We start from the raw sequence: 23,271 nt of genomic DNA, 5'->3' as shown, positions 1-23,271 counted from the left end.
AGTCTGATTTTATTTGGTTGGAATAAATTTATTTCGTCTGTAAACAAGGTGTTTAATAGTTATGGCATTTTTTGAAATGCATATTAAATCAGATGAGTTAGACTGTATCCCAGATGTAAAAGTGCAGGGAAAGAAATGGACAAATCAGCAACAAGAATTTGTTTAAATCTGTACATTATCCACAAGGCCCAAATAATAGAAGCAAATACTAGAATGTCCCTAAAGTAGTGCCATTCAAAAGAAATCCTTATAGTCAGTTAAAATCCATCTCACAATAGCAACAGTTCATTTTTTTTTAAACAATAGTATGGCACAGAATACATATTAAAAAATTCATCACAAGACAGCCAAGTCAGTTATTCCAACCAATACCATCTCCCATTTATTCTTTTGTATACAGAGTTCTGCAGTTCTCTTTAAATGGACATACAAGTTAGTACCGTGCTTGAATGGACCGTCTGGTTACACATTTTAGATGACTAGTGCACGAGGCAGTTTACTCCAGAATTTCTGCAGCAAGAGCGTGGCAGGCAAAATGACTATTTCAAATTTGAAATGGTATCATTTTAACAATTTTAAGCTTATGAACTACCACCCCTCACACAAACATTGGTATTAGAGCAGCATGTTTCTTCACATTATCAGTTAAATCTGACAGAAAGATTGGAGTATAGGCTACCAGTATATAGCTGAAGGTGGCAGTTTTCCACAATGACCCTGTAGTTTCATATAAAACCCCAAGCTGCAAATTAAAAATTGGTCCTATGAAAAACTGAAATCGGACACACTCCAGATGGTTATGTTGGGATATCTAATGTCCATAATGGCAGCTTTTTATAATTCAACTACAGAACTGGAGCTGGCAAAAAAAAAAAAAAAAAAAAGTGCCTGAACTATTGCAATGATGGAATGTCCCTAGGTATTCATTCAAGGACAGCGGTTGTAAGATCGTGAAGAAAACGCATCTACACTTTTTGATAGTTTTGCAGTTGCACCCATTAAGCAGCGTGTACTTCAGACACTATGAAGAGTTTTGTAAGTTTACAGTTAAGTGCAACAACAAAACTAATGAAACACAATAGCTTTTGAGTGCAAATTGGTTAAACAAACCAGGCACTGTATAAAAATAGGTGGAAGCAAACAAAACGTGGATGAAAGAGTGGACAGGGAGAGAAGTAAAGATATGCATGCACTCCCCCCCCCCAACCATGCTCTACAAAAGGAAGACTAAATGAGCTGTGTAATTGCTCAAAGTGCTGAAGAGACATTGATCAAATTAGATTGTACAATCGGCACCTTGTGTTTAGTGTTTAAATTGTTTTAGTTGTCAATATTGTATTAATTGCTAAGACAAAGCAAAGCCTAGACTTGGCATTCTCCCCCTCCTAAAACATTTTTCAAGGTATCATGCATATCATTTTTATGCTGCAAAAATGGTGCCAGATATGGGACTTGGTTACATACAGTGGTTAACATACAAATGAACACGAGGGTAACTGGAATCATGATATTAGAAAAAAACAGATAAATAAAAAAAAACAAAAAACATAAAACAACTACCATCTACAGTCTGGTAGCACTGTGAACATAACTGGTTGGTGATGAAGACAGTTGCTAGATGGATGGGGAGAGGCTGCTTAGATGTCAGACCTCCTCAGGTATAAAGCCAGTTCATATGCTTTCTTGTTCAGTGTCCCTCCATGGACACCTTCCTTTCCCATAACTATAACCAATGCTGGAGTACACAATGAAACAAAACAGAAATGAACAGAATTAAAGAAAAAAACACCTTTCCCCACCAACAAAGGGATACAAAGGAGACACAGGTTCATACCCCATCATCCTGCATTGCTAATAAAGTTTCCATAATGTAAGGTTTAAAGCTCACTGCCAGGAAAGTTTAATAGCAATTTCCCCCTAATACTTAACAGTCTGCCTAGCAACTAGAACCCAGAGTCTCTCAAGTATTTTGCCATTGAGTATGCCTTCTTGTTCAATCCGCCTCCATGGACCCCTTCTTTGCCCATTACAAAGACCAAGACTGAAAGAGAAAAGAAAAAAAAAAGAGGTTTTAAAGGAGTGTGTTAGACAAGGAAATAATGCAAGTTTTAATCGGATATTGCAATAAGTACACCAATTCAAGTTTTAATATTTGGATATTAAGTTGGCTTTACAAGAGCTTTCTAAAGTATAGATGTAGACAGGGTTGGGGGAGAGAATCCTCTGACTTCAGAGATGGAAAAGTTGTGTGCTAGCCATAAGACTTTGCAAAAAACCTGAACATATTATGTAACTGCCATTTAAAAGATAAAATGTATCATGGTGCATGTTATCATCTGACCTCTCTGACCAGGAAACCCTGGGTACATCTTATAAGGTAGACAATGTGAAGATGTTAAAAAGGAGAAAGATAGCAATGTCAGTAGACATAGCAGATTCTAGTATTTTTAGACCAGAGATTAAGTTCAAAGTGGTAACGTGTACATTGCAACTTTACCAGGTGTGTTTTGTTTGGAAGTTTATTGGTAAACTTTAAGTGACTTTTAAGTAGAAGTCTGTGTTTATGACACTACTGTAAAGTAAAGCAACAACGCAGTTCTGGGGGAAATGTTGAGTCCCTCCTTCCGTTATAATGCAATTAGCTTTTTGTATGGAGTAAAGTAATTCTGAGCTGATTTTAAATCTAGTTTCCCCTTCCCCCTCCACAGTAAATTGACTACAAAAATAACAATGTTGCTTTACTAGAAAGAGTTTCCTACAGAACTATAGTCAACAGAACATTACATGCCATGAGGCTTTATATGCTAACTGCCACCAGATGTCACTAGAACAGAGTACATGTAAACTTGGAAGGATTAAATTTTTTTTAAGTAAATGTTGGTAAATATCTATTTCACCATCCACAAAAGCCAGTGAAATACTATTTCCATCAATAAATGAAATTTACAGATGGACAAAGCAAGAAATATTATTTGAGAATGAATTAAGAGTTTGATATGAGAATATTTACTTTGTATATTTTGATGCGATGTTGACAATTTGTTTTAACATTTATAATACTAATTTTTTGAATCTACTATTAAATAATTCTGTCTCCCCCCATTGTGTGACCCTCCCATAATTTTACAAAACTGAACATTTAAATCAATAATTGAAAAAAATGCTTCAAAGTAAACAATGAAATTATAAAAAATAAAAATCAAATTATGCCAAGCATAACTACATGTTACGAATTTTGCTTCACAAGAACACTGGCTCATCTTAATTGTGCTTTGAATTAGGACTGGTGAGACAGGAATCACCGTAATATAGATACATTGTGCCTACGTGTGGGTATACAGCAGAACATCACAAAGACCAGATCATAAGGGGACATATCTTAAATAATGTAAACTTCAAAATAACTATAACAAACAATTATCTAGATAGTGATACTATTTTCCTTATAAGGAAAGGAAGAAAATTAGTTACAATCACGGCCCAAGCAGCACAGAAATCTTTACCTATTCCATTTGACTGTATTGTTAAAATACATGTAACATCTCCACAGCCTACGTAAAAATACACAATACAGCAGTGTCTCTGTAGCTATATTTTGTTTATACATTGACCTTGGTCCCTAACATACTCAGTCTACAACAGCTAACAACAGAATGCCCAGATAATGTCTTGGATGTCCTCATGTTGCTTGTATCCAGTGTTTTGAGAGAAGTTTCTTTTGGAATGGAGTCCAGCTCCTTCCAAGTAGGGTGTATTTTATAGAAGCTTAGATGAAATGCACAAGTAGTTAGACAAGCTTTATATAAATAGCCTGCAGCTACCCAATTGGACAGAGTTCATTCATTGCCCCAGAATCAGACTTCCAAGGTTCTCAGAGAATTGTTAAGAGTTAGTGTAAAACTTCAGAGTAACACGGCTGTTACTCTGAAACCTGTAAAACTTATGATTCAAACTAGGTAGTTCCATACAAGAAGTTCAAGTCTTTGTGGAAGAAATTTCAATAGAAGTCACTTTAGAGCAAATTTATGCTGAACAAAATATTTCAATAGGATGTAATAACATCGACCATCATGATGACACTATGCTTTGGACTCCAAACATTTTAACTGCAATATACCTAATGCAAATGAGTGACAGACTACATTTAATCCAACTGATACACAGGCTACACTAGCTTGTTAAAATCTGTAGGCACAAGAAACCATTTGGTAAAGACAGTTAAGTGCCCAACTGTGGTCATTCACCTAGGACTGCTAGATACGGATCTAGTCCTGGAAAATAGATAGACCACAATTACACCAAGATTGCATTGTGGAAATTTAAAAAAAATATTTTTATGCAGATTAAAAGTAAGTAATTTAATGATTAGAGCTCAGTTTTGAAGATTGCATTCTTGTTTTGATAAATTTAAATTTTTTGAAGAAAAAAAAAAAGGTTACAGCTTACCTCGACCAGCTCTGCCTACAGCAACATTGTATGTTGGCTCGCCACCATAACTCTTTGTCCTGATGTCCATTGTGCACTCACTATCAACATACAGGCTATCTCTGATCACAGAGCACTTCTTTGCACCAAGAGTCAGACCATTGGTGAAGAAACCCTCTCGGTCTTTTCCTACAATCATATCTATTTCTATGGGCTGTCAAAAAAGAAATTCAGTGTTACACAGCAAGCTCTCACAACTACCTTTCACAGAAGACATTGGATTTCATGTACTTTAAGTGAAGTAGCTTACAGGTTAATTTCCATTCAAAAGAGACTTGTCACCAGCAAAAAGATTTGAAAGGGACACTCAAGTTTTCCTAAGACAAGACACTTTGGAATTGAGTGTTTTGTTATTCAGAGATATATTTTAATTAATTTAGTACCATTTTAAGTGAACACAAGTGCTACTTTGAGATATTTCAAATATTAACTGTACAGTTATAGATTAAGTCTGCAAGACTGATAAGTCTTCTTTTTGAAGAAGGGAATGTGATGTCATCAGGCATTTTGCTAACCACATGGCCATTTATTTTAGTAACTGAATGAATCAGACTTTTGTTAATTGATAATGAGGTACCAAAAAGGCCTTCAGGACCGCATCCAGATAACTATGATGCAGGTGTTCCCCAGTGTCATTTGCCTCCTTAACAACAATTGGTGGGATATTAAACTCCTTCCAGGTCAGCTGCCACAGGTCTCTGAAAGGCCAAATAACAACTATGTTTCTAATACAAACTGTAGCCAAATTGATGATGTACACCAATGTTCAGCTGTGCCCTTTTCTAGGCAAGGAATGTTACATAATATCATGCCTAAGTTTCAATGACTCAGACAGTAAACTCAGAAACATAAAGCCATACCTCCAGTAAATGCATAGGTCTCACAGTACCCTAAAAAGTGGGGGAGGGGATCACAATGCTAAAGAGACCCCTCTGTGCAGAGGGAAATCGTGTTATCTAGTCCCTACAGGAGCCCAAGATAGGTTACATTTAGAAAGGTGTCAGGCTACATTAGCCCCCCATGCTGTTTGCCCACAAAGTCTGTGCCCCCTTCCATAGGGGAGTCTCTCTGCAGCACTGCTTTCAGGATGGAGGAGGAGGTGGGGGTGGGGTGAAGGCAAGACAGGAGCAATATGCTTCCTAACGGCAAGAAAGCAAGTAAGGAGATGGAAGGCGTTGCCCTCCAGAACTGCACAGTCATAGCAGGCCCTGGCCATTTCCAATCACAAACCAGGACTCTGCAAGGCCACATCTTAACAAGGTACAAAGACACCTAGGGGAAGAGACTCAGTCAGCAGCTGGAAATCCTCAGGGCACCACTTATTTAACCATCTTCAGGTAAGGCAAGGCTGGTTGCAGGGCTGGTTTCCCCAGCGAGTGTGGCCTGTATGGCTACTCCCCACTGACATCACATCCTATGAAGGGGTATGATGAGGAGGGGGTACTGCTGTGGTCATGCAATGAGATCACTTAACTGTGGAGGTGGGGGGAGAAAGCTTTTATGCAGGAGAGCAGCCTTTGCATACCAAGGCTACCAGCAAAGAGGGGCCTAAGGAGAGAAAGGAGAACTGGCAAGCACAGGCGCCACGGGGGGGTAAATCCAACAGGACGTCACCACTTAGCCAAGCCCTCCTCTCCCTAGAGAAAGCAGTAACCCCAAATTCCCGTGCAGAAGACAGAGACCTAGAGGATGGATTTGCAGGGGAAAGGCACGTTTTGCTGCAGACTGATGCACATCATGACACAAGGTTATGATCAAAACATGCAATTTCACCACCACCCACAAATATCGGTATGGCCTAAAAGGGCTCCCAGTCTAAGTCAGTCTTCCCTGATCCGTAAAGGGTTTCCGAGCCCTTTACCTGGGAGATCTGAGCGGTGGGTGGGAAGGGGGCTGTGCTGCAGGAACGGGGATGATTAATACCTCTGAGGAGGACAGACGGGGAGGAAAGGACAGAGAGGAGGGGGGGGGGGAAATCAATGGCAGTGCGCCATCTTGGAGATGAAAAACATGTAGCCAGGGGCGAGGATTCACGAAAGCCTCCTACGCCGGGTACGTAAGTCGGTCCGCAGCAACGCGCCTGGGCGCAGGGAACCCTACGCCAAGTCTCTCCTGTGCCCGGCCTTTCTCTCCTCCTCCCTCCGCCGCATTGCCGGCTCCGGCTTAGCCCGCGCGACGGGCAGGTGCCCGCAGCACGGCGCCGGGGGCCCGGGCAGCAGGCGGGGGTGGTGAGCCGCAAGCCGCCGTCGAGAGCCGGGCCCGCTCCGCTGCCCTCGCCCAGCGCTCACATAACGGTCCCCGCTGGCCGGGAAAGCGGCAGACAAAACCCAGCAGCGCCCTGGGGAGCGCCCGGGCCCCTCACGCCGCCCGAGCTGCGCCCCACACGGCCGCCCCGGGGGGAGGGGGAGCTGCAGGTACCGCTGGCGGGGGCGGGACCCCCACTGGCGGCGCCGGGCTGCAGCCCGCGGGCGCCAGGAGCACACGGCGGCGGCTCTTTGCGGCATCACCCCCTCGCCTCGCCTCGCCTCGCCTCCCCCCCCCAGCGGCTCTCGCTCCGCGGCCCCCGGGCAGGGGCTAGAGCCGGGCCGGGCGGGAGGCTCGCAGCCGGCGCGGGGGGCCGCGGCCCTTACCGTGATGTTCTGGAAGATGCCCCCGGCCGTGGCGGCCCAGACGTACTTGGCGTCGCAGTAGCCGACGATGGCGGCCTCCTGGCAGCAGCCATCGCACATCAGGTTGTCCACGTAGCTCTGCCAGCCGGCCATCGTCTTCGCCTGGCGCAGTCGGGCGGAGGAGCGGAGAGCGGCGGCGGTCTCACAGGCGCGCGCGAAGCGGCAGCCGAGCCCTGCAGCGAGCAGCGCGCGCCCGGCCACGGGGAGAGGAGAGGGGTTGGGGGTGGGGCCGCCTCCGCCGCGCTGCTGCTGCTGCTGCTCCCCCTCCCCTCAGCCGCGATGCTCCGAGCCGCCGCAGCAAGAGCAGCGGACTGGGGAGGGGTAGGGGGAGAACGCGCACCTGCTGCGCGGATCCCTCCGCCGCGCGACGGCCCCGGCGGAGGGATACGTTGGTGCGGCAGAGCCGGGGGGATTGACGCCGGCGGCGGCAGCGGCGGCGCTGGGGGATGCGGTGGTGGCGACTCGTGGCAGCTGCCTGCAAAGCACGGGAGTGGGGGCGCCCATCCCCCCCCCCCGCGCGCTCGCCAGGGGGGTCTGCCTGGCACGGCTCACGCGACCCCTGAGCAGCCCGCCCAGCCTGCAGGGGCGTGGAGGAGAGTCACTGCGGCTGATGGCTCGGAGCGGCCCCCTCCCCGGGCAGTGGTTTCCACTTTCCCCCTGCGCGGGGTGGTAGATGGCGAGCCTGGCACCCGGGTTGCGAACGGGTGGCAAAGGAGGAGAGAAGAGCCTTTTTGTGGCACGGATTGCGGTACTTGCGGGGTTGCTCTGAGGTCTCTCTCTGGGGGAGAGCTGAGCCTTGCCCGGGCGGCAGCAGGGATCGGTGTGTCTTGCGTTATCTTTGTTACCGGTCAGACCTTTCAGACTGGACAACAAACCTGCCTGGAATCCCAAACGTGCTGCGTGGGATTATGGACCAGATTCTTGTTTCAGCTGTTAACCTCGTGCGTATGAGTGGATTTACAGCAGTGTAACAGCGCATAATTTAACCTCTATATTTAGTCATTGAGGGAAAATAGATCATTATTAGTTAAACTGTGAATGAAGTAATTGCAAGCTCAAGACAGTTGCAGTGATGATCTCTGCCTATTACGGAGTACACTGGTTTTAACATAAAATGTGGGGTTTGAAGTTCACCTATCTCAACTTTTGCCTGCTATCACAAAACCAAAGGATGTGTGAGTGGATTACATGTAAGGATGATGAAAGCTAAATTATTACCTTTTTATTTTGTTATATTTATCTGAGGTTGCTTGTTTCTTATCTTAGTCTTTTGGAAAACTCAACTCTTCGTCTAGGTGAGATTTCAAAGAGTATATTTTATGCCATAAGAAACGTTGAGGAAACATTTTATTTGGAAACATGCATATTATAGAGTTGTGTACCCCACTCCAGAGTTAAGGTTTCAACTGAGTTTGTATTATAAGCTCACTTTTTGCTATCACCCCCAAAATAAAGGGACATCCCCAAATAAAGTAGTAGTCCCTTTACAATCTATAGGTTAGATCTGGAGCAGAGGTACAATTTTTCTATCAAATTTGAAGTGAATTAGGCAAGAGGTTCCTGAATTATAGCTATTTTAACTTGTCTCAACTTAAAAAAAAAAATCTTGTCTGATATTCACCAAAGATGCATCTGCATAGTGGTACCAGTGGTGTAAACTGGTGTGCCCCCATCTGGTGCCCATGCTCTGTCTGCCCTAGAGTTTGCAGCATTGGTAGCACTAGTGAAGCTGCATTTTTACTGAAAAATAGGTAAGAGGAAACGGGACCCCCCTCCCCAAAAAAAAGGGCAGCTAAAAATGTAGTTTACTAAACTAATCTGTTTGAGGTCAAGTCACAGGACAAGAAAGAAGACATCTCTAATACTTTTTTGTGAGATCTTACTTTGATAAGGGAGAGCGGGAGACATAAAAGTAAGTTTAATGGTTTCATGTGTGACTTTTTGGGGAGAAAAGATGCATCCCTGCAGTGCTGCCCTTTATAACCCCCCACATGCCCACACCCACATCTGCTAGCTCCTGTACCTCCTGTTGATTTCCTAAGGAACTCACATCTTGTGGAGAAATGGGGAAGAGCATGGAAGTGGAGGGAAGGTGTAACACTTGGGAAGGAATGGGGGGAAGCAAGAAAGGGGGAAAAGAAGAAACTACTTATGGACTATAAACAGCAAGGAGTATAAGACAAAGTTTAGAATAGTAAAAAAAACAAACAAAAAAAAAACCCAGAACTACAAGAGATTGGACAGTTCATTGGAATTTGAAGTGAATTTTGTTTGTTGCTGGGTGGTGGTTTTTTTACACTTATTGCTGCATTGTCATCGATTAAAGCACTTTCTAAAGGGTGCATCCAAAATGGAAGAAAGTTCAAAACTAAAAAGTCTCATGCATGAGAATAATATACTAGAGGACCTGGTGGAAGCTTTGCATATTTCTTTGACCAATGCAGTAGCCTTCTCAACATATGATATGACTGTGGAATGCGTTAGGTTATTGTCCTCCTCTCTGATTTACTTCTACAATATAGTCTGTCTCATATTCATCTTTTAATAGTGTCCTTGGCAGTTTTTTCTCTTTCCTCTAAGAGTGGCAATTACAAACATGAACTGTGATTTTGGTATGCCTGTGTTCTCTCTATGTATTACCTTAACTCTTTCTTGTTATTCTACACATGCCATGCTTTTTTTTCCAGGTTGCTAAATTATGGGCAAAGGGTTGGTAGGATGACTTCCTAGGATCTGTGGAATATTATTGATACTTTTGGTAGAAAAGTGTGGAAGGCTGAGGACAACTTTATCCTTGTGAAACATGCAGCATTGCTCTTCTATGGAGATGGTGCTCAGTTCTGCAGTTTTCCTAGATGAGGTGATGGAAACAGAGGGCAGCAGGCAGAGACAGAAACACAGCAACAGCTAAAGAGTGCCCAGCAAAGCAGACAGAAGCACATAGTCAGCAATCCACAGCCCCACCAAACAGACAGCAGAACCCAGGAGGGTGCCTGAGACGCACATCATGGCTGAGCTGAATCCTAAAGGACATCTGAGCCCCATCAAGCAGGAGTAACCAACTTTGCCAACATATTTGCCACTGATTAGTGGAGTTAACTCAAGCAAAGGCAGATTAATCTCCTGTTGATATAGTAAGATTTATGTGCTGACCGTAACCATATATCAAAATGGTGGGATCCCCATTTTGTTACACTAACATCTGTTTTTAATATTTTCCCTTTGTGATGTTATAAAGGGCAAGTTCAGGTTCCTTCTGAGTTTCTGTTGGAGAAGCAGTTTCTTCACTGTGTTCCTGAAAAACTTCAGGAATGTTGAGATGGACTGAACAACTGTTTCATCTGGTTTAGATTTCTAATTTTGGTGAGCTTCCCTTAAAATAGGATGACTTTGCTTCCTTAGTATTTGTTAGGACTTTTAGGTGTAATGGGGATTAAGTGGGTATGAGGTTGCTTTTTATGTAATTTACTATGAAGCTGTGATTCAAAAACACAGGGATTATGCTGGCTGTAGCCTCTTTCATATTCCTTCTTTGACTCACCTTTATCAAGGTCAAAAATGTAATAACTGAATCCCTCTTGTCCAAAATGATCAAAACCTTGATGCACTCTGTGATAGATAACCTGAACAATAGCAAATCCCATGGAAGCTGAAATTTTTGTTGCTGTGCGGAAGAAAAGGAGCTCTGGATTTGTTGTAAACATATGGATTACATTCCATTTTAGACATTTATGGAGAGAGCTTATTTTGCTTCTTATATTTCAAATCACAACCATTTTATTTCTAAACAATCTTTCCCCACTGAATTTTCCTCAGCCGAGAGCTGTTTGCCTTGTGTATTTTCAAACCAGCTGTGGAGCCAAAAATGCCTGCATGTTCCTGCATTTTCTGATGAATGATGGGATCTCAATTTCCTTTTGGATTTTTTAAATTTATTTATGCTATTTGTTGGTGTTTAGATTTTTATTCCTGAGTCCGCCCTGGGGGAAGGAGGAAGGGGAAAGGTCTGTCTTTTCTGTTTGATAGAATCCTTCAATTTTGAGAGTTGGAAGCTGTCATTCAGGAACAGAGCCCCATCCTGTCCAGGCTGAAGTCTTTTGTGCTTGATGTTAGGGCTGTTGGGCTCATTTTCTGGAGCTGGACCAAGGTGTGGTTTTCTGCAGCCCAGGTGACTAGAAGCAGATGAGATTCCAGATTGCTTCCTTTTAGCAATTTAAACACAGAAGTGGACATTTTCTTACCCTTTTAGGAAAGGGCCAAATTGGCTAAGCTTTGACTTACCTTCTCAATGGGATACACCTCATCATCATCCTTTGAGTGGTTAGAGGTGGGCTTCACATGGATAGAGGGTTGCCTGGTGCACACACTGGGGTGGTTGTTGTATGAATAGAAACCTCAGATTCCAAGGGTGTTAGTAAAGAACTACAGAATGAACCTCCTACCTGGAACTCTCTCACTTTATTAGGGCCAGATATGTTTAAGAGGAACTTCTCTTGAACAGGAAGACCAAGAACTCTATCAGCTGAATTTATCTCCACAGTGGTCTGAACCAGAGCAGTGGCACCTAACATCCTCTTGTGGTTCAGCCTATGTAGAGGCCCAGCTGTCATTGCCAGCTAGGAGACAGGTTGGGCTCAAGGGAGCCATTGCTACTTTGGCAGCCATCTTGGTGCCTCTTTGGCCGGAGATGGGGAAATTCAGCCACACTGACATTTTTGCTCTAAAAGGCTACATACGGTATTTTCTCAAAGGGCATTATATTTTTTGAGGTATTCGAGAAGTATAATCCCTGCTGGTGTGTCCATGAAGGAGACTCTCACTGAAAGCACTTAGTCTTCACTGCCCTTCCTCTTAGAGGCATGACATATTGGCTCAATGACGCACGGTGGCTGAGGTCCAGAGGGGCTCCTGGTGACTGACAGCTCAGTCTGTCTCATCCCCTAATGTCCATAAGTACTGGACCACCATGAGAATGTTAAAATTCCAGTGACAATTAGAATATTACCAATCTTGTCACTAAAACTAGCTGTTTGTAACTTCATGTATTTCTTCATTGATGGACCAAATACTATTTCAGTGGGGTTACATAGGGATGTAAACGAGTGCAGAATTTGGCTACTACTTATTGTTTATGTAGCACTTCATATTTTCAAAGCACCACATTCCACAGTGATGCTCAGATACCAGGCTGACGGAGGTCCAGGGAAGAGTGTGAACCTTAGCTCTCCAAAGCCCTGTAACAGTTGTCATCACAGTCAAGTGTGGTGTCAGTGTCTGAGGAGGGAGCGCAACTGAACATCAACAAAACAATGACACTGACTATACACAAAGTGCAGTCAAATATACAAAGTAAATTAATAGGAAACAAAATTAATGTTTCCCCTTCCCCCAGTTTCTTTCAGTTTTTGTAATCTAAGGTAACTGTAGTAGGTACAGAATTTTCACATAGAAATATGATTTTCAAATTGATGGTGCCCCTATATTTTGCAAATGAAAGCGTAAACTCTGTAGAAACCACAGATACAAGAAGTCTATGGGGATACCCTGAAACTACAGAAAGCGGGAAATCCCACACTTGTGGATTTCTAGTGCCTTGACTATTGCTATTCATTTTAACACATTTAAACCAACAAATCTTGTTTGATGCATTATTCTCTTCCAGTTGGCAATTAAACTTAGTCATTTCATGTGTTACTTTTGATACTTCCTTTGTAAACCACATCGTGTTTCCTGTGACAATCTGTGTGCTTTACCACAAGTGCTTTCGGAAGTAGAGAGGGTGAAACTGATTTAGCGCTTCTATGAATTAACAGTTTCAGTTGTGGTGAATAAAACCCCAGGAGCAAGAAAAACGCCACCAGATTCTAAGGGCTTGTCTATACAGTGTAGCAATGTGCACTACGGACCAATTAACATACAATATATTGGTGCACTTTAGAAATCACACCCCATAGTATAAATTACCCCACCATGTAGATAAACCCTAAGCTTTTGTTTAACCTCCCTTCCCACCGCCACCACCAAACCCTACATTTCTAGCCCTCTTGGTTATGAATTTAACCTTCCAAATACAAAGGAATGGTAAGTCGCTGCAGAGATGTCTTCCTGAGTTTACAGAGAGCCTGAAACAATGACTTTGAGGTATGAACTTCCCCACTCTGATCAGCCATCTGTGGGAGACTTTACATGTCATCACTATTTCATCACAAATTATTTTAGTGGATGGAATGGGGAAGTCAGTGAGAGTGAATCTCTGGGGTAAAAAGTGAGCTGCTGCAGGTAAGGAAATGCAGAGAAAGAAGCGAGGATACACACACAGATAGAGGAGGATGGAACACAGGAGGAGATGCAGAAGGGCAGACAGAGCAAGGGTCTTCCATGGAAGCATGTTTTTCCATTGAGTGTTGCTCAGCATGACTTAACTGATAACTAACAGTTCTGTTATTTGTGTAAGCCTCCCATTGACATCAGTGAGAACTTAAAGAGAACTGTTTTTGACTTGCCTAAGGCTTCATTTCCATTTTCTATGAAAGTCCACGGGCATTTTAAATGGAGCTTTCTAATGGTCCATTATGTTTTGCAGTTTTTGTGCCCCTTTGGTATATGTAAATGGAAACAGTATCACATTCTGAATGCAGTGCTCTATCATCAGGCGACTGTGTCACTCTTCCAGGTTTAATGATCAAAATATCAGCAGCATCTTTCTGGCAGATCATACGCTTGTCATAGTCTATGTCCAGCTTTGGTCTTCTGAGTCATGTCATGTTCCTATTATTAAGTTGGCAGGGTTTTATGTTTTTCTTTCTGACATTTACTTTATGTAATCATTATTAGACTGTTTGCTGCTGCTCATTTCTTTTACCGTCTGCTGGATAGCCTGCCAGTGAACTTAGTTTTGTTAGAACTTTATTGCATTTTATTTTCTAAATAAATCTCTTAGCCAAAATATCTATAAATCTGACTGTCTTGGTCATTTCCTTTGCTGATAGTAAAATATTCTGCTGTTAGTCCTGCCACTTCTTAATACTTGTTAAATTGTTATAGGATTTTTGGATTATAGAACCATATCAATATTTATCTCTTTATAAAATTGCCAAGCAAAAGTCTTTGTTAAGATGGATTTAAGGTTGCATTTTAGAAATCCAGGAAATTTGATTCCCAAACAAAAGCACTAACTTGAACTCAAATAACAACCATAACTTTAATTCTGCTCCATACAGCTGCAAGCATATGGTATTCTCAGAATGAAGCAGAAAATATTGCACACTTCTCTTTTCTATGTTTAGTCTGTCAGTTTTTGGCATTTAGTAGTAAATTACTCTCTAGTCCCAAAATATCAAGTTCTAGCTCTGTCTAGTAGTGGAATGGCCTGCCCCACTCTGCAAAGCATGATTGGTACAGCAGTTTATATCAAACAAAATTTTGGTACACTGAAAAGGCTACTTAGTCTGGAAGAATGATTTCTACCACCACTGCCAAATGCAGGGTCTCTTAAGAAGAGGGATGAACCCATTAGTGAAAAACAGTTCTGTCTAGAATCATCTGCATACAATCACCAAAGAAGGACAAAGAAAAATTAAATCAGACAATGAATGCTCGTTAGAAAAGGTGTCAGTTTTAAATTCTACTACTACTGAATTGAAGTGTAGCAGCAACAATGGTGAGGATGAAAGGAAACAGTAAAAAACACAAACAGAGGAACAGGGAAAAGATGAATGGAAGAAAAGAGGAAAAAATGGCATAATGACAAATGTCCATTTCTCGTATAATATTTTCTAGTTATTTTTATTTGTACTGTCCCACTGAAACTCAGGAAACAGAAGACTTTCTCTATCGTATTTAAACCTCACAAAACTATTATCCATAATGAAAAAATAGCATACAGGAAAATGTATGGATAAGTATTTCAACACAGTATAATTGATTAATCAAGTAATTCTACCTTGGTACCTATCGTTCACAGACATTTCTTCTTAGACCCAGATTCAGGTACTCGGATACTTATTTTAGTAGTACCTTCCCCCACAGATTGTCCCATTAATCACAGAGTACATTATTAATCAACATGAACAAGGGTTAGCAGAATCTGAGATTTTTACAGTTTTAGCCCTTGCCTTCACTTAAAGAAGAAGTGCTGTAGCTGCTTTAATGAGGACAATACTATGCCAACGGGAGAGCTTCTCCCATCAGTGTAGTTAATCCACCTCCCTGAAAGGCGATAGCATTGTCTACACGGGAGGTTAGGTCGGTATAATTACATTGCTCAGCGGTCTGGATTTTTACACCCCCAAGCAACGTAGTTAGGCTGATATAGGTCTGTAGTGTAGATCTGGCCTGAGGTTGTATAGCCCTCAAAGCAGGGACCATGTTTACTTCTGTTTGTACCACCTGGTATGGTCCTAGTTGGGGGTCTCTTGTCAGGGCACTACTGTATGATAAGAATAATCTTCTAGTTATGGCTCTGTTCACACTCCCATCCCTCCTCCTAAATTCTTCATCCAGAAATTTGAAGTGCACTGAGTGACCAGATTTTATTTAGATCTAAATCCTATGGATCCTTTCTCCTTCATTGCATACTTTATAAAGTCTGCATCTGTCCATTTGCACTTTTGTGATTTAAACTAATATACGCTTTCTAGAGCGTGTATTTTCCAGTGCATGTTTGGATGTGCAGAGAATGAGGGAGGGATCTGCAGCAGCCTATCTTCGCTCTGAATAATGCTAAAACACACACCAAAAGCTCCTGACTCCTTTATATCAAAACCAAATGTCATTGAAATGCTCAAAGGCATTTCTCCTTGATGAGGGCCATCTCTGTGCTAAATTTCAGCTTTCTACATTGTTGTTCAGCACTGCTTTAAAAAAAAAAAAAGGAACAAAGCAAACACCATTAGGTTCAACTAATGGAGTTTCCTACTCATTCTTTCATTAGGACATAGTTTGCCTCTCCTGTGAAAGAAGGTTCTGATTCCACTTCTTCACACCAATTTCCCAAGGCCCCCTTTGATTTTGGGGGGAATTCAGGCAGCAAGGGGTATCTATACAGATATCATTTACCTTCACAGTGTTTCCTAACTCCATCAGCTCCTGCACAATTTGAACAGGGGTGCACCTGTTGAACTCAGCTATTAGGATTCCCATTATTGCAGCTGTCCTTGAAAGTCCTTGTAAATGGGGTTTCAACAGTGCAGAGCTGAAAGAATCCAGAGGAACTCAGTTGCAGAGTAGAGCATGGGGTCCACATTTTTTTGTCTATTTAAGAATATCTGACATATATATATTATTTTTCCACTAGAATCTTAACTGTTTTCTGTTCTACAAATTTTATCATTACTGCAACAGAAGACTCGAGCTGTGGTGGCTGTGATGTCCAACATGTCTCCTGTGGTAAAGCCACTAACAGGTACACTTTTAGTGATTAGGACTGGAAGAACTTCGAGGGGGAAGGAAGCAAAGCCACTAGTTGGATGTTTCTATGTACACTAGTTTCCATAGCCATCCATCAAGCAAAATAGTGGTAAACTCTATTGACTGTTTATAATCTGAGTCAAATGTTACTAGAAGTATAAGGAAAGCAACTCCTAGCTTTGTGCACATTGGCTTACATTGTAACATTAAGCTAAGTTTTCCTTTTAAAATATATTCTAGTATATCCATCTTAGTGATAATTGTACTGTATAGAAATCAGGATAGAGCAATGTTGCAAACAGCAAGGGCCTAATCCTTTAAAAACAATTGACATTCTATTTTCTAGGTGTAGACTGGTTGAGTGGGTTGGAGTGTGCACTGCCCGAGCATTTGATCTGAAAGACAATTGAAGCGTTGTACTGACATTCTATAGCCTGGAGGCACCATGTAGGCAAATGTGGGGGTGTATCTCAAAATCAAACACTGGCATGAGATTTTCTGAGATGTTAGTCAATTATAAAGCTATTCCCTCCTCATCCCGTTTTATTTGAGGAAATACCACATTTCACACTCATGTTATTTCTTCTGTCCATAACATCTCCCTGTCTCCCAAACATGGAATTTTGCTCTTCTTTTGTGTTTCTGTGACCTTCCAATTAAATAAGACATTTTTAAAGGAAAAGTTATTTAGTTGTGTGAATCATTAACATATAGGACCCCATTCTCCAAGCTGGTGCAAGATTTTTAACTCCATGGGCCTTGGTAGTCATTCCTGATTTACAGTGGTGTCAAAGAATGACGACGTCCATTAATTGCTGTCTGGGAAAACATTTTTCCACTTAAAATAGTAATGTACAAACTTTTATGAAATCTATTATTTTAGGAAAGTGTTTGGTATAAACAAACCTATATATAGTACTTTGAGGTATTTCCACATTTTTGAGGTATTTCATTTTTAATAACTAAGGGCTTGGCTATACTTGCGAGTTACAGCGCAATAAAGGAGCCCCGGGCGCACTAGCTCACTACCCGTCCACACTGGGAAGGCATGTAGAGCGCTCTGACTCCGCAGCTACAGCGCTGCTGGTACTCCACCTCGGCAAGTGGAATAACATTTGCTGCGCCCTCGCTGGAGCGCCACCAGTGTGAACGAGGTGTTGCTTTACTGCGCTCTGATCAGCCTCCAGAAACGTCCCATAATCCCCTTAAGTGGCCACTCTTGTCATTGTTTGGAATCAGCTGTAGGAATGCGGAAATGCCCTTTGAAAGCTCCGTTTCTGACAGCCAGCTGCTTATCTGCTCCGAGACAAAGCAAGCCATTAGTTTGGAATGCTGTGTGTGAGAGAGGGAGGTGAGGGGGGTCTGCTGCTGTCTGAACTTACAAGACAGCATGCTGACATGCTCTCAGCCCCCACAAAAACCCATTCTCCCCCCCCCCACATACACACAACACACTCCCTGTCACACTTCACCCCATTTCCCCCCCCCATTTGAAAAGCATGTTGCAGCCACTTGCATGCTGGGATAGCTGCCCATAATGCACCGCTCCCAATGCCACTGGAAGTGCCGCAGATGTGACCACACCAGTGCGCTTGAAGCTGTCAGTGTGGACAGACTGCAGCGCCCTCCCTACTGCACTCTATGAAGGCTGGTTTAACTCAAAGCACTCTACATCTGCAAGTGTAGCCATGCCCGAACTGAGTTAATCATTGTATAAATGATTAACTTATTATACGTAAGTAACAGCTTGAGCTTTAACTAAGATTAACTGATCCAAGCTATCTTCTTTGCCAATTTTTTTTATTTAATAAATCTCAAAGAACAAAGGCTTTGTATAGAAAAATGTGGAAAGTGTTATGAAGTGCGCAAAGATCATTTCCAGATAATGTTTTTAATTATATTTTTGAAAACTATGATTAAGTCTACCATTGAAATATTTTCAGTAGTAAACACAATACCTTTTGCTCGGCAGCATGCATGTATTATAAAACACTTAAAATTGCAAGATCCCTTTCAAAACTAAAATAGCCATTTTAATTACTTTTTTTGTAATTAGCAGCTTGAAATACTTTCCTTTAAAAGAAAAGGGAAAATAACAAAGTGCACATATAATCATATCCAAACCTTTGGATTTTTAACCAAACGATGTGAGGGGTGTGTGTGCACACGTGCACGTGTGTATTCGTTCATCGTGCTGAGTTCTTTGATTTGGGCCAGATCCTGTTCTCATTTCTTCCCTTGCAACCTCACTGACATCACTAGAGGTGTATGAGAGGAACTGAGGACCCAACAGAGGCCCTGCCAGCATTGGGATCAGAACCACACTAGCTAGAATTGTGATAAAATCAGGATATTTCTAGCAGAATTCTGGCATTTTTCCCCTGCGAACCCATGGACGCAGCAGGTAAACAAACTGGCCCAACTCGCCAGGGGCTTTCCCTGCACAAGCAGCAGAACAAGTTTGGGAACCACTGCCTTAGAGCATTGATAGGATGGTTTAGCTAGCACAAATTGCAGGGGGGGAAATCCTTATCGTTGCCACGTTGGTATTCTATAGACTATTGCATTAAAAACAAACAACAACAAAAAATTGTTAAGAGTGTTTAAAATTGCAAAGTCAACACTCAAAAGTTAGGAAATGCAAGAAATAATGTTGCCTGTGCAACCTTTATTATACCCAAGCTGTCACACAGGCTTTAATTACATGTTCACATACTTTGGTCTTAAAATACTTTGTTTATTTTTGTTTCTTTATGGCTTGTTTATTTACAGACACTCCTCTCATTTTGATTTGGGATAAACCAAATGGTAAACTATGGTAAACCACTGCATGGAGTTGCTATGCTAACTCGTGGCAAAGGAAGTTTTGTTGGGTAAAGACTCTGTGGGTGTCGCCCTTTTGTTTGCTTTGGTCTTCTATGGTGACTTTAGGCAAATCACTCAAGCCCAAAGTTCCAAAAGTATCTACTAATTTTAAATTTTTGGATGCTCAACTGGAGACACAGGACCTGATTTTCAAGAGTACGTCTAGCTCTTACTGACTTCAGTAGGAATTGTAGGTGTTCAAAATGAGGCTTAAGATGTCTCATGTGTGACACCTAAAATTAACATTGAAAACGTTGGCCTTAGCCTCTCAGTCATTTAATTTTCTTTGAGTACATTAGCCTTAGAAACAATGGATCAATAGATAAAAACCATCATTTTATAGCTGCTTATAGTTTTTGTACTCTTCACTTTGCCAGCATCCTTTGACAGGCTGTACACCAGGAGCATGAACTCTAGGTTAGGAATTGTCGAACCCTAGGTCCCAACGGGACTCTAGGTACTACACTGTATTATATGCTTCTGAGTCCAACCACCCATATCCCAGACTTTCTAGCGCCCCCCCAAACTGTGACCTCTCTAGCCAGTGGCGGAGCTAGGGGGGGACCAGGGCAGCGGCCGCTCCCCCACTGAGCACAAATGGCGCCTGGTCAATTTCTTGGGCGCCTTTTACATTTTTCCCTATTGAGGGAATGGGGGGAGCGATCCGAAAAGAAGGCGCCATCTGCTGCGGCGTTTCTACTCACCCGGCGGTGCTTCAGGTCTGCGGCGGGACCTTCACTCGCTCCAGGTCTTCGGCGGCGGGACCTGCAGTGCCGAAGACGCCCGGAGTGAGTGAGGGCTGGCTGCCAGAGCGCCGCTGGGTGAGTAAAAGCACGGCAGCAGGTGGCGCCTTTTTTTTTGGATCGCTCCCCCTGTTCCCTCCACCTGGCTACGCGGCTGGCTCTAGCCCTTTGTTCATGGGGCAATGTGGGAAATTTGGACTGTCCAGAGGACAAAAAGTTGACCCATAGAATTGTGGGATACTTTTGCTGGACTCCCAGAGCACGAGTCCAGTGGGGCTGTGTCTACATTTCAAAGCAAGAGAGCTTGGACCTGGGGTCCCACCTCGACTAAGGCTTAGATCTTCCACCCCTGTGGGGTGCTGGGAGCCAAGCTCTGAGTTAGGACAATTTGCATGTAAATGGAAGGGGGGTTAGGATTGAGCCTGGGCTCAAACCCTGGGCTTACACTGCAGTGTAGACATACCCTTTTATCACAAGATGTGTTTTGTTGCTTATGTTTCCTTGAGGCACATAGAAGGTAGTCTAGCCAAAACCACTGTCCATATTGAAATGTTTAATTTGCTTCCATATAGTGCTTCTGTACCATTTTATTAAATAGTTAAATATAGTAAGTCAGGAAATCTATACTTGGGAGAAATCACAAGGCATATTATCCTGCAGCCAGTGCAAAGCAGATCATAACAACAAAGATCACGTTAGATACCTGCTGTGCAGAGCATCCTCAGCCCCTACTGAATTTAACAGGTGGTGAGACCACTCAGCATCTTGCAGGATGAGGCATCTCTTTAGAAAACCGCATAAATGCAGGTCTTGATAGAAAGGTACTATCATGGTTTCTTTGTCTCATACAGGCAGGATTTTACTGTGCTGTGAAACTTTTCCAGAAACCATGTTATTGTATAGAAAATGCACAAACAATACTGCAGAAAGCATCATTTGTACACCAGTTTTATAGCATGGTTAGGAGTTGGCAGTACCATCTCAGGAACCAGTGTAAGCAACTTTCTAGGAAGGATTGTTTCAGAACTGTATTCTAGAAAGATGCTAGCATGGTTTCTTTGGAACCTTGGCCAAAGTTTCATGGCCATTTTGAGAATATTGCCTATCAGTTATCCACGAGTGACATTAGCACTGGCTTCAAAAGAAGCATCTTGTCTCCCCTTCCAAACAAATTAAAATGTCACCCTCGCACATTCGAGTGGTGAGAAGCAATAAGCAAATGGAAATGGGCCATGATTCAAATCCTCAGCTTGATTTGGGGGAAGCAGTAAGGAAATTATGGCTACTTGGATATGCCCCACCTACAAGGTATATAGTAAGGGTATATTTTCATTTATTTATATATTTTTCTATTTATAAAGATATTATGAAGCTATTAAGCACAAATGCAATGCGTTGAGCATCTCTCAAGCACTTGAAACAGATCCTCTTCTGAGGTACGTGGACATCACTCCATTGAAATTAATGGGGCTACTCTCTTTTACACCATCTGATAATCTGCCCTTTAAAATTTACATTCTTACATAAATATCACATAACAAACAACTCAGACTTAAATGATGGTACAGTAAATTGGTGAACTAACTTTTCTTTTACTTTCTCTTTTAGGTTCTCTTATGGTCTCATATACCAATTACCGTGGCTGGACTATGCTTCATCTCATCTAGCAAATGGACCAGAAGATATTTACCTGACATTTTCAAAGAGAGCCACATAATTCCCACTGACCACAGAAGGTTGAAAATTTACTCTAAATGTGGAGGTTAGGATTCAAGTTAATTTTAACATTAAAATGAGCAGTTGAGGCCTTTGAGGTATGCCCATCACTAATCAATGCCCTTACTGGTAGGAGAAAATAAATGGGATCACGAGTTTCAGTCGCAAAAAAGTTTAACGCACAAAAAAGTATTAAGTCATTTAGTACATGACTCAGGGACCAACACCGGATATTGAAATATAGTTCTGTATTCTCCATTGTTTTGCCCAGTCCAATTGTAATTGCCCCAAGTATGTGGTTTCCACCATTTCACTTGAGAAACTACTTTAATCTACTAGATCTTAGGTATGAATTTTTTTCTGATATTCGTCCTTTGCTTAATTTCATTGCATGCCTCTAACTAAACTACCTTGGGCCACTCTCATCAAGGTAACGGAGATGGGAGATATTTGTATGGAGGAGAAATTCTTTCTGAATTTGAACGTGCAGTAGAGGTGCTAAAGTGAGGCAATTAGATTGGGTGGGAGAAGGGCTAAGGACAATTTTGGGTGGGAAGGCATGAGTCCTGCCAAAGGGAAGAGTTAATTTAACAATTGCAGATACGGATTCACTTTTATAAGCTATTTACACATGGTTAATGGTCTTCATTTGATTCTGATCTATTTGATACTGTTACTGAGTAGTGGTTCCAGCTGCCATTGTTCATTCATTTCTAATCAGTGTTTAAAATAGGATCAAGACCCTTAATTCTTTAGAATATAATGCCAAGACCAATCATTCCCCAAAATTTTTATACAGGGAAATTCTCCCCTGCTGCCCACTTCCATTTCCTGCTCTTTAAAAGGGCAAAGCTGGAGTAGTTTAGCAACACCAACAAAGGGAAAAAAAGGCTTGTTTTTACTCTACCATCTCCCACCCTCCAATGTTAGTCTAAAACAATACAATTAAAAGCAACCCTGTTAGCATTTCTGTTTGAGTTTTATATTCTTTCACTTCAGGTCATTTTCCTATAGCATTAGGTCTGGCTGGCTGTTGTAAGTTGCTATATCGAATTCTACAGTGTGTTACTGGAAATACTTATGTATTCAAGTTACTATACACAAATAAAACTCTTAAAAAATCCTAAACATACAGGTTTTATTTTCTAGTGCATAAAATAAAGTTTTGAAAAGTTTAAATATTTCTTTGATAAGGGAAAGAGAAGGATCAAAGGATACCTAATACCATGGTTGTTTATTATTTTGTTGTTTGATATGTCTATCAGAAATTTAGAATATAGTGACAATAGGGTCCCTTTCTGTTCCCACTGACTTCAATGGGGATAGAATTTGGTCCTGTGCTTACATAAGAATTACTGTCTTGTGCTAATGTATTTTACATGCAA

At 42.0% G+C, this 23,271-nt stretch overlaps 1 protein-coding gene and 1 long non-coding RNA gene across 2 annotated transcripts; one reads left to right on the top strand and one right to left on the bottom strand.

The window, feature by feature from the left end:
• Window positions 1-1,628: 1,628 nt before the first annotated feature.
• Window positions 1,629-7,590, bottom strand: PFN2 (profilin 2). The gene is made up of 3 exons (XM_073359706.2): window positions 7,116-7,590; window positions 4,447-4,639; window positions 1,629-2,041 (listed from the first exon to the last, which is right to left on the bottom strand). Exons 1-3 carry the CDS (start codon window positions 7,245-7,247, stop codon window positions 1,944-1,946), a joined length of 423 nt encoding a protein of 140 aa, XP_073215807.1. The 5' UTR covers window positions 7,248-7,590; the 3' UTR covers window positions 1,629-1,943.
• LOC140917267 (uncharacterized) lies at window positions 7,076-23,014 on the top strand. Its single transcript, XR_012160767.2, has 5 exons — window positions 7,076-8,344; window positions 10,393-10,517; window positions 16,497-16,557; window positions 21,532-21,606; window positions 21,779-23,014. It is a non-coding gene; the product is annotated as an uncharacterized LOC140917267 (long non-coding RNA).
• Window positions 23,015-23,271: the final 257 nt, after the last annotated feature.

The sequence above is a fragment of the Lepidochelys kempii genome, chromosome 9 (assembly GCF_965140285.1).
Source record: "Lepidochelys kempii isolate rLepKem1 chromosome 9, rLepKem1.hap1, whole genome shotgun sequence".
NCBI classification, from domain to species: domain Eukaryota; kingdom Metazoa; phylum Chordata; order Testudines; family Cheloniidae; genus Lepidochelys; species Lepidochelys kempii.
This window is presented reverse-complemented; position numbering and strand designations above follow the sequence as displayed.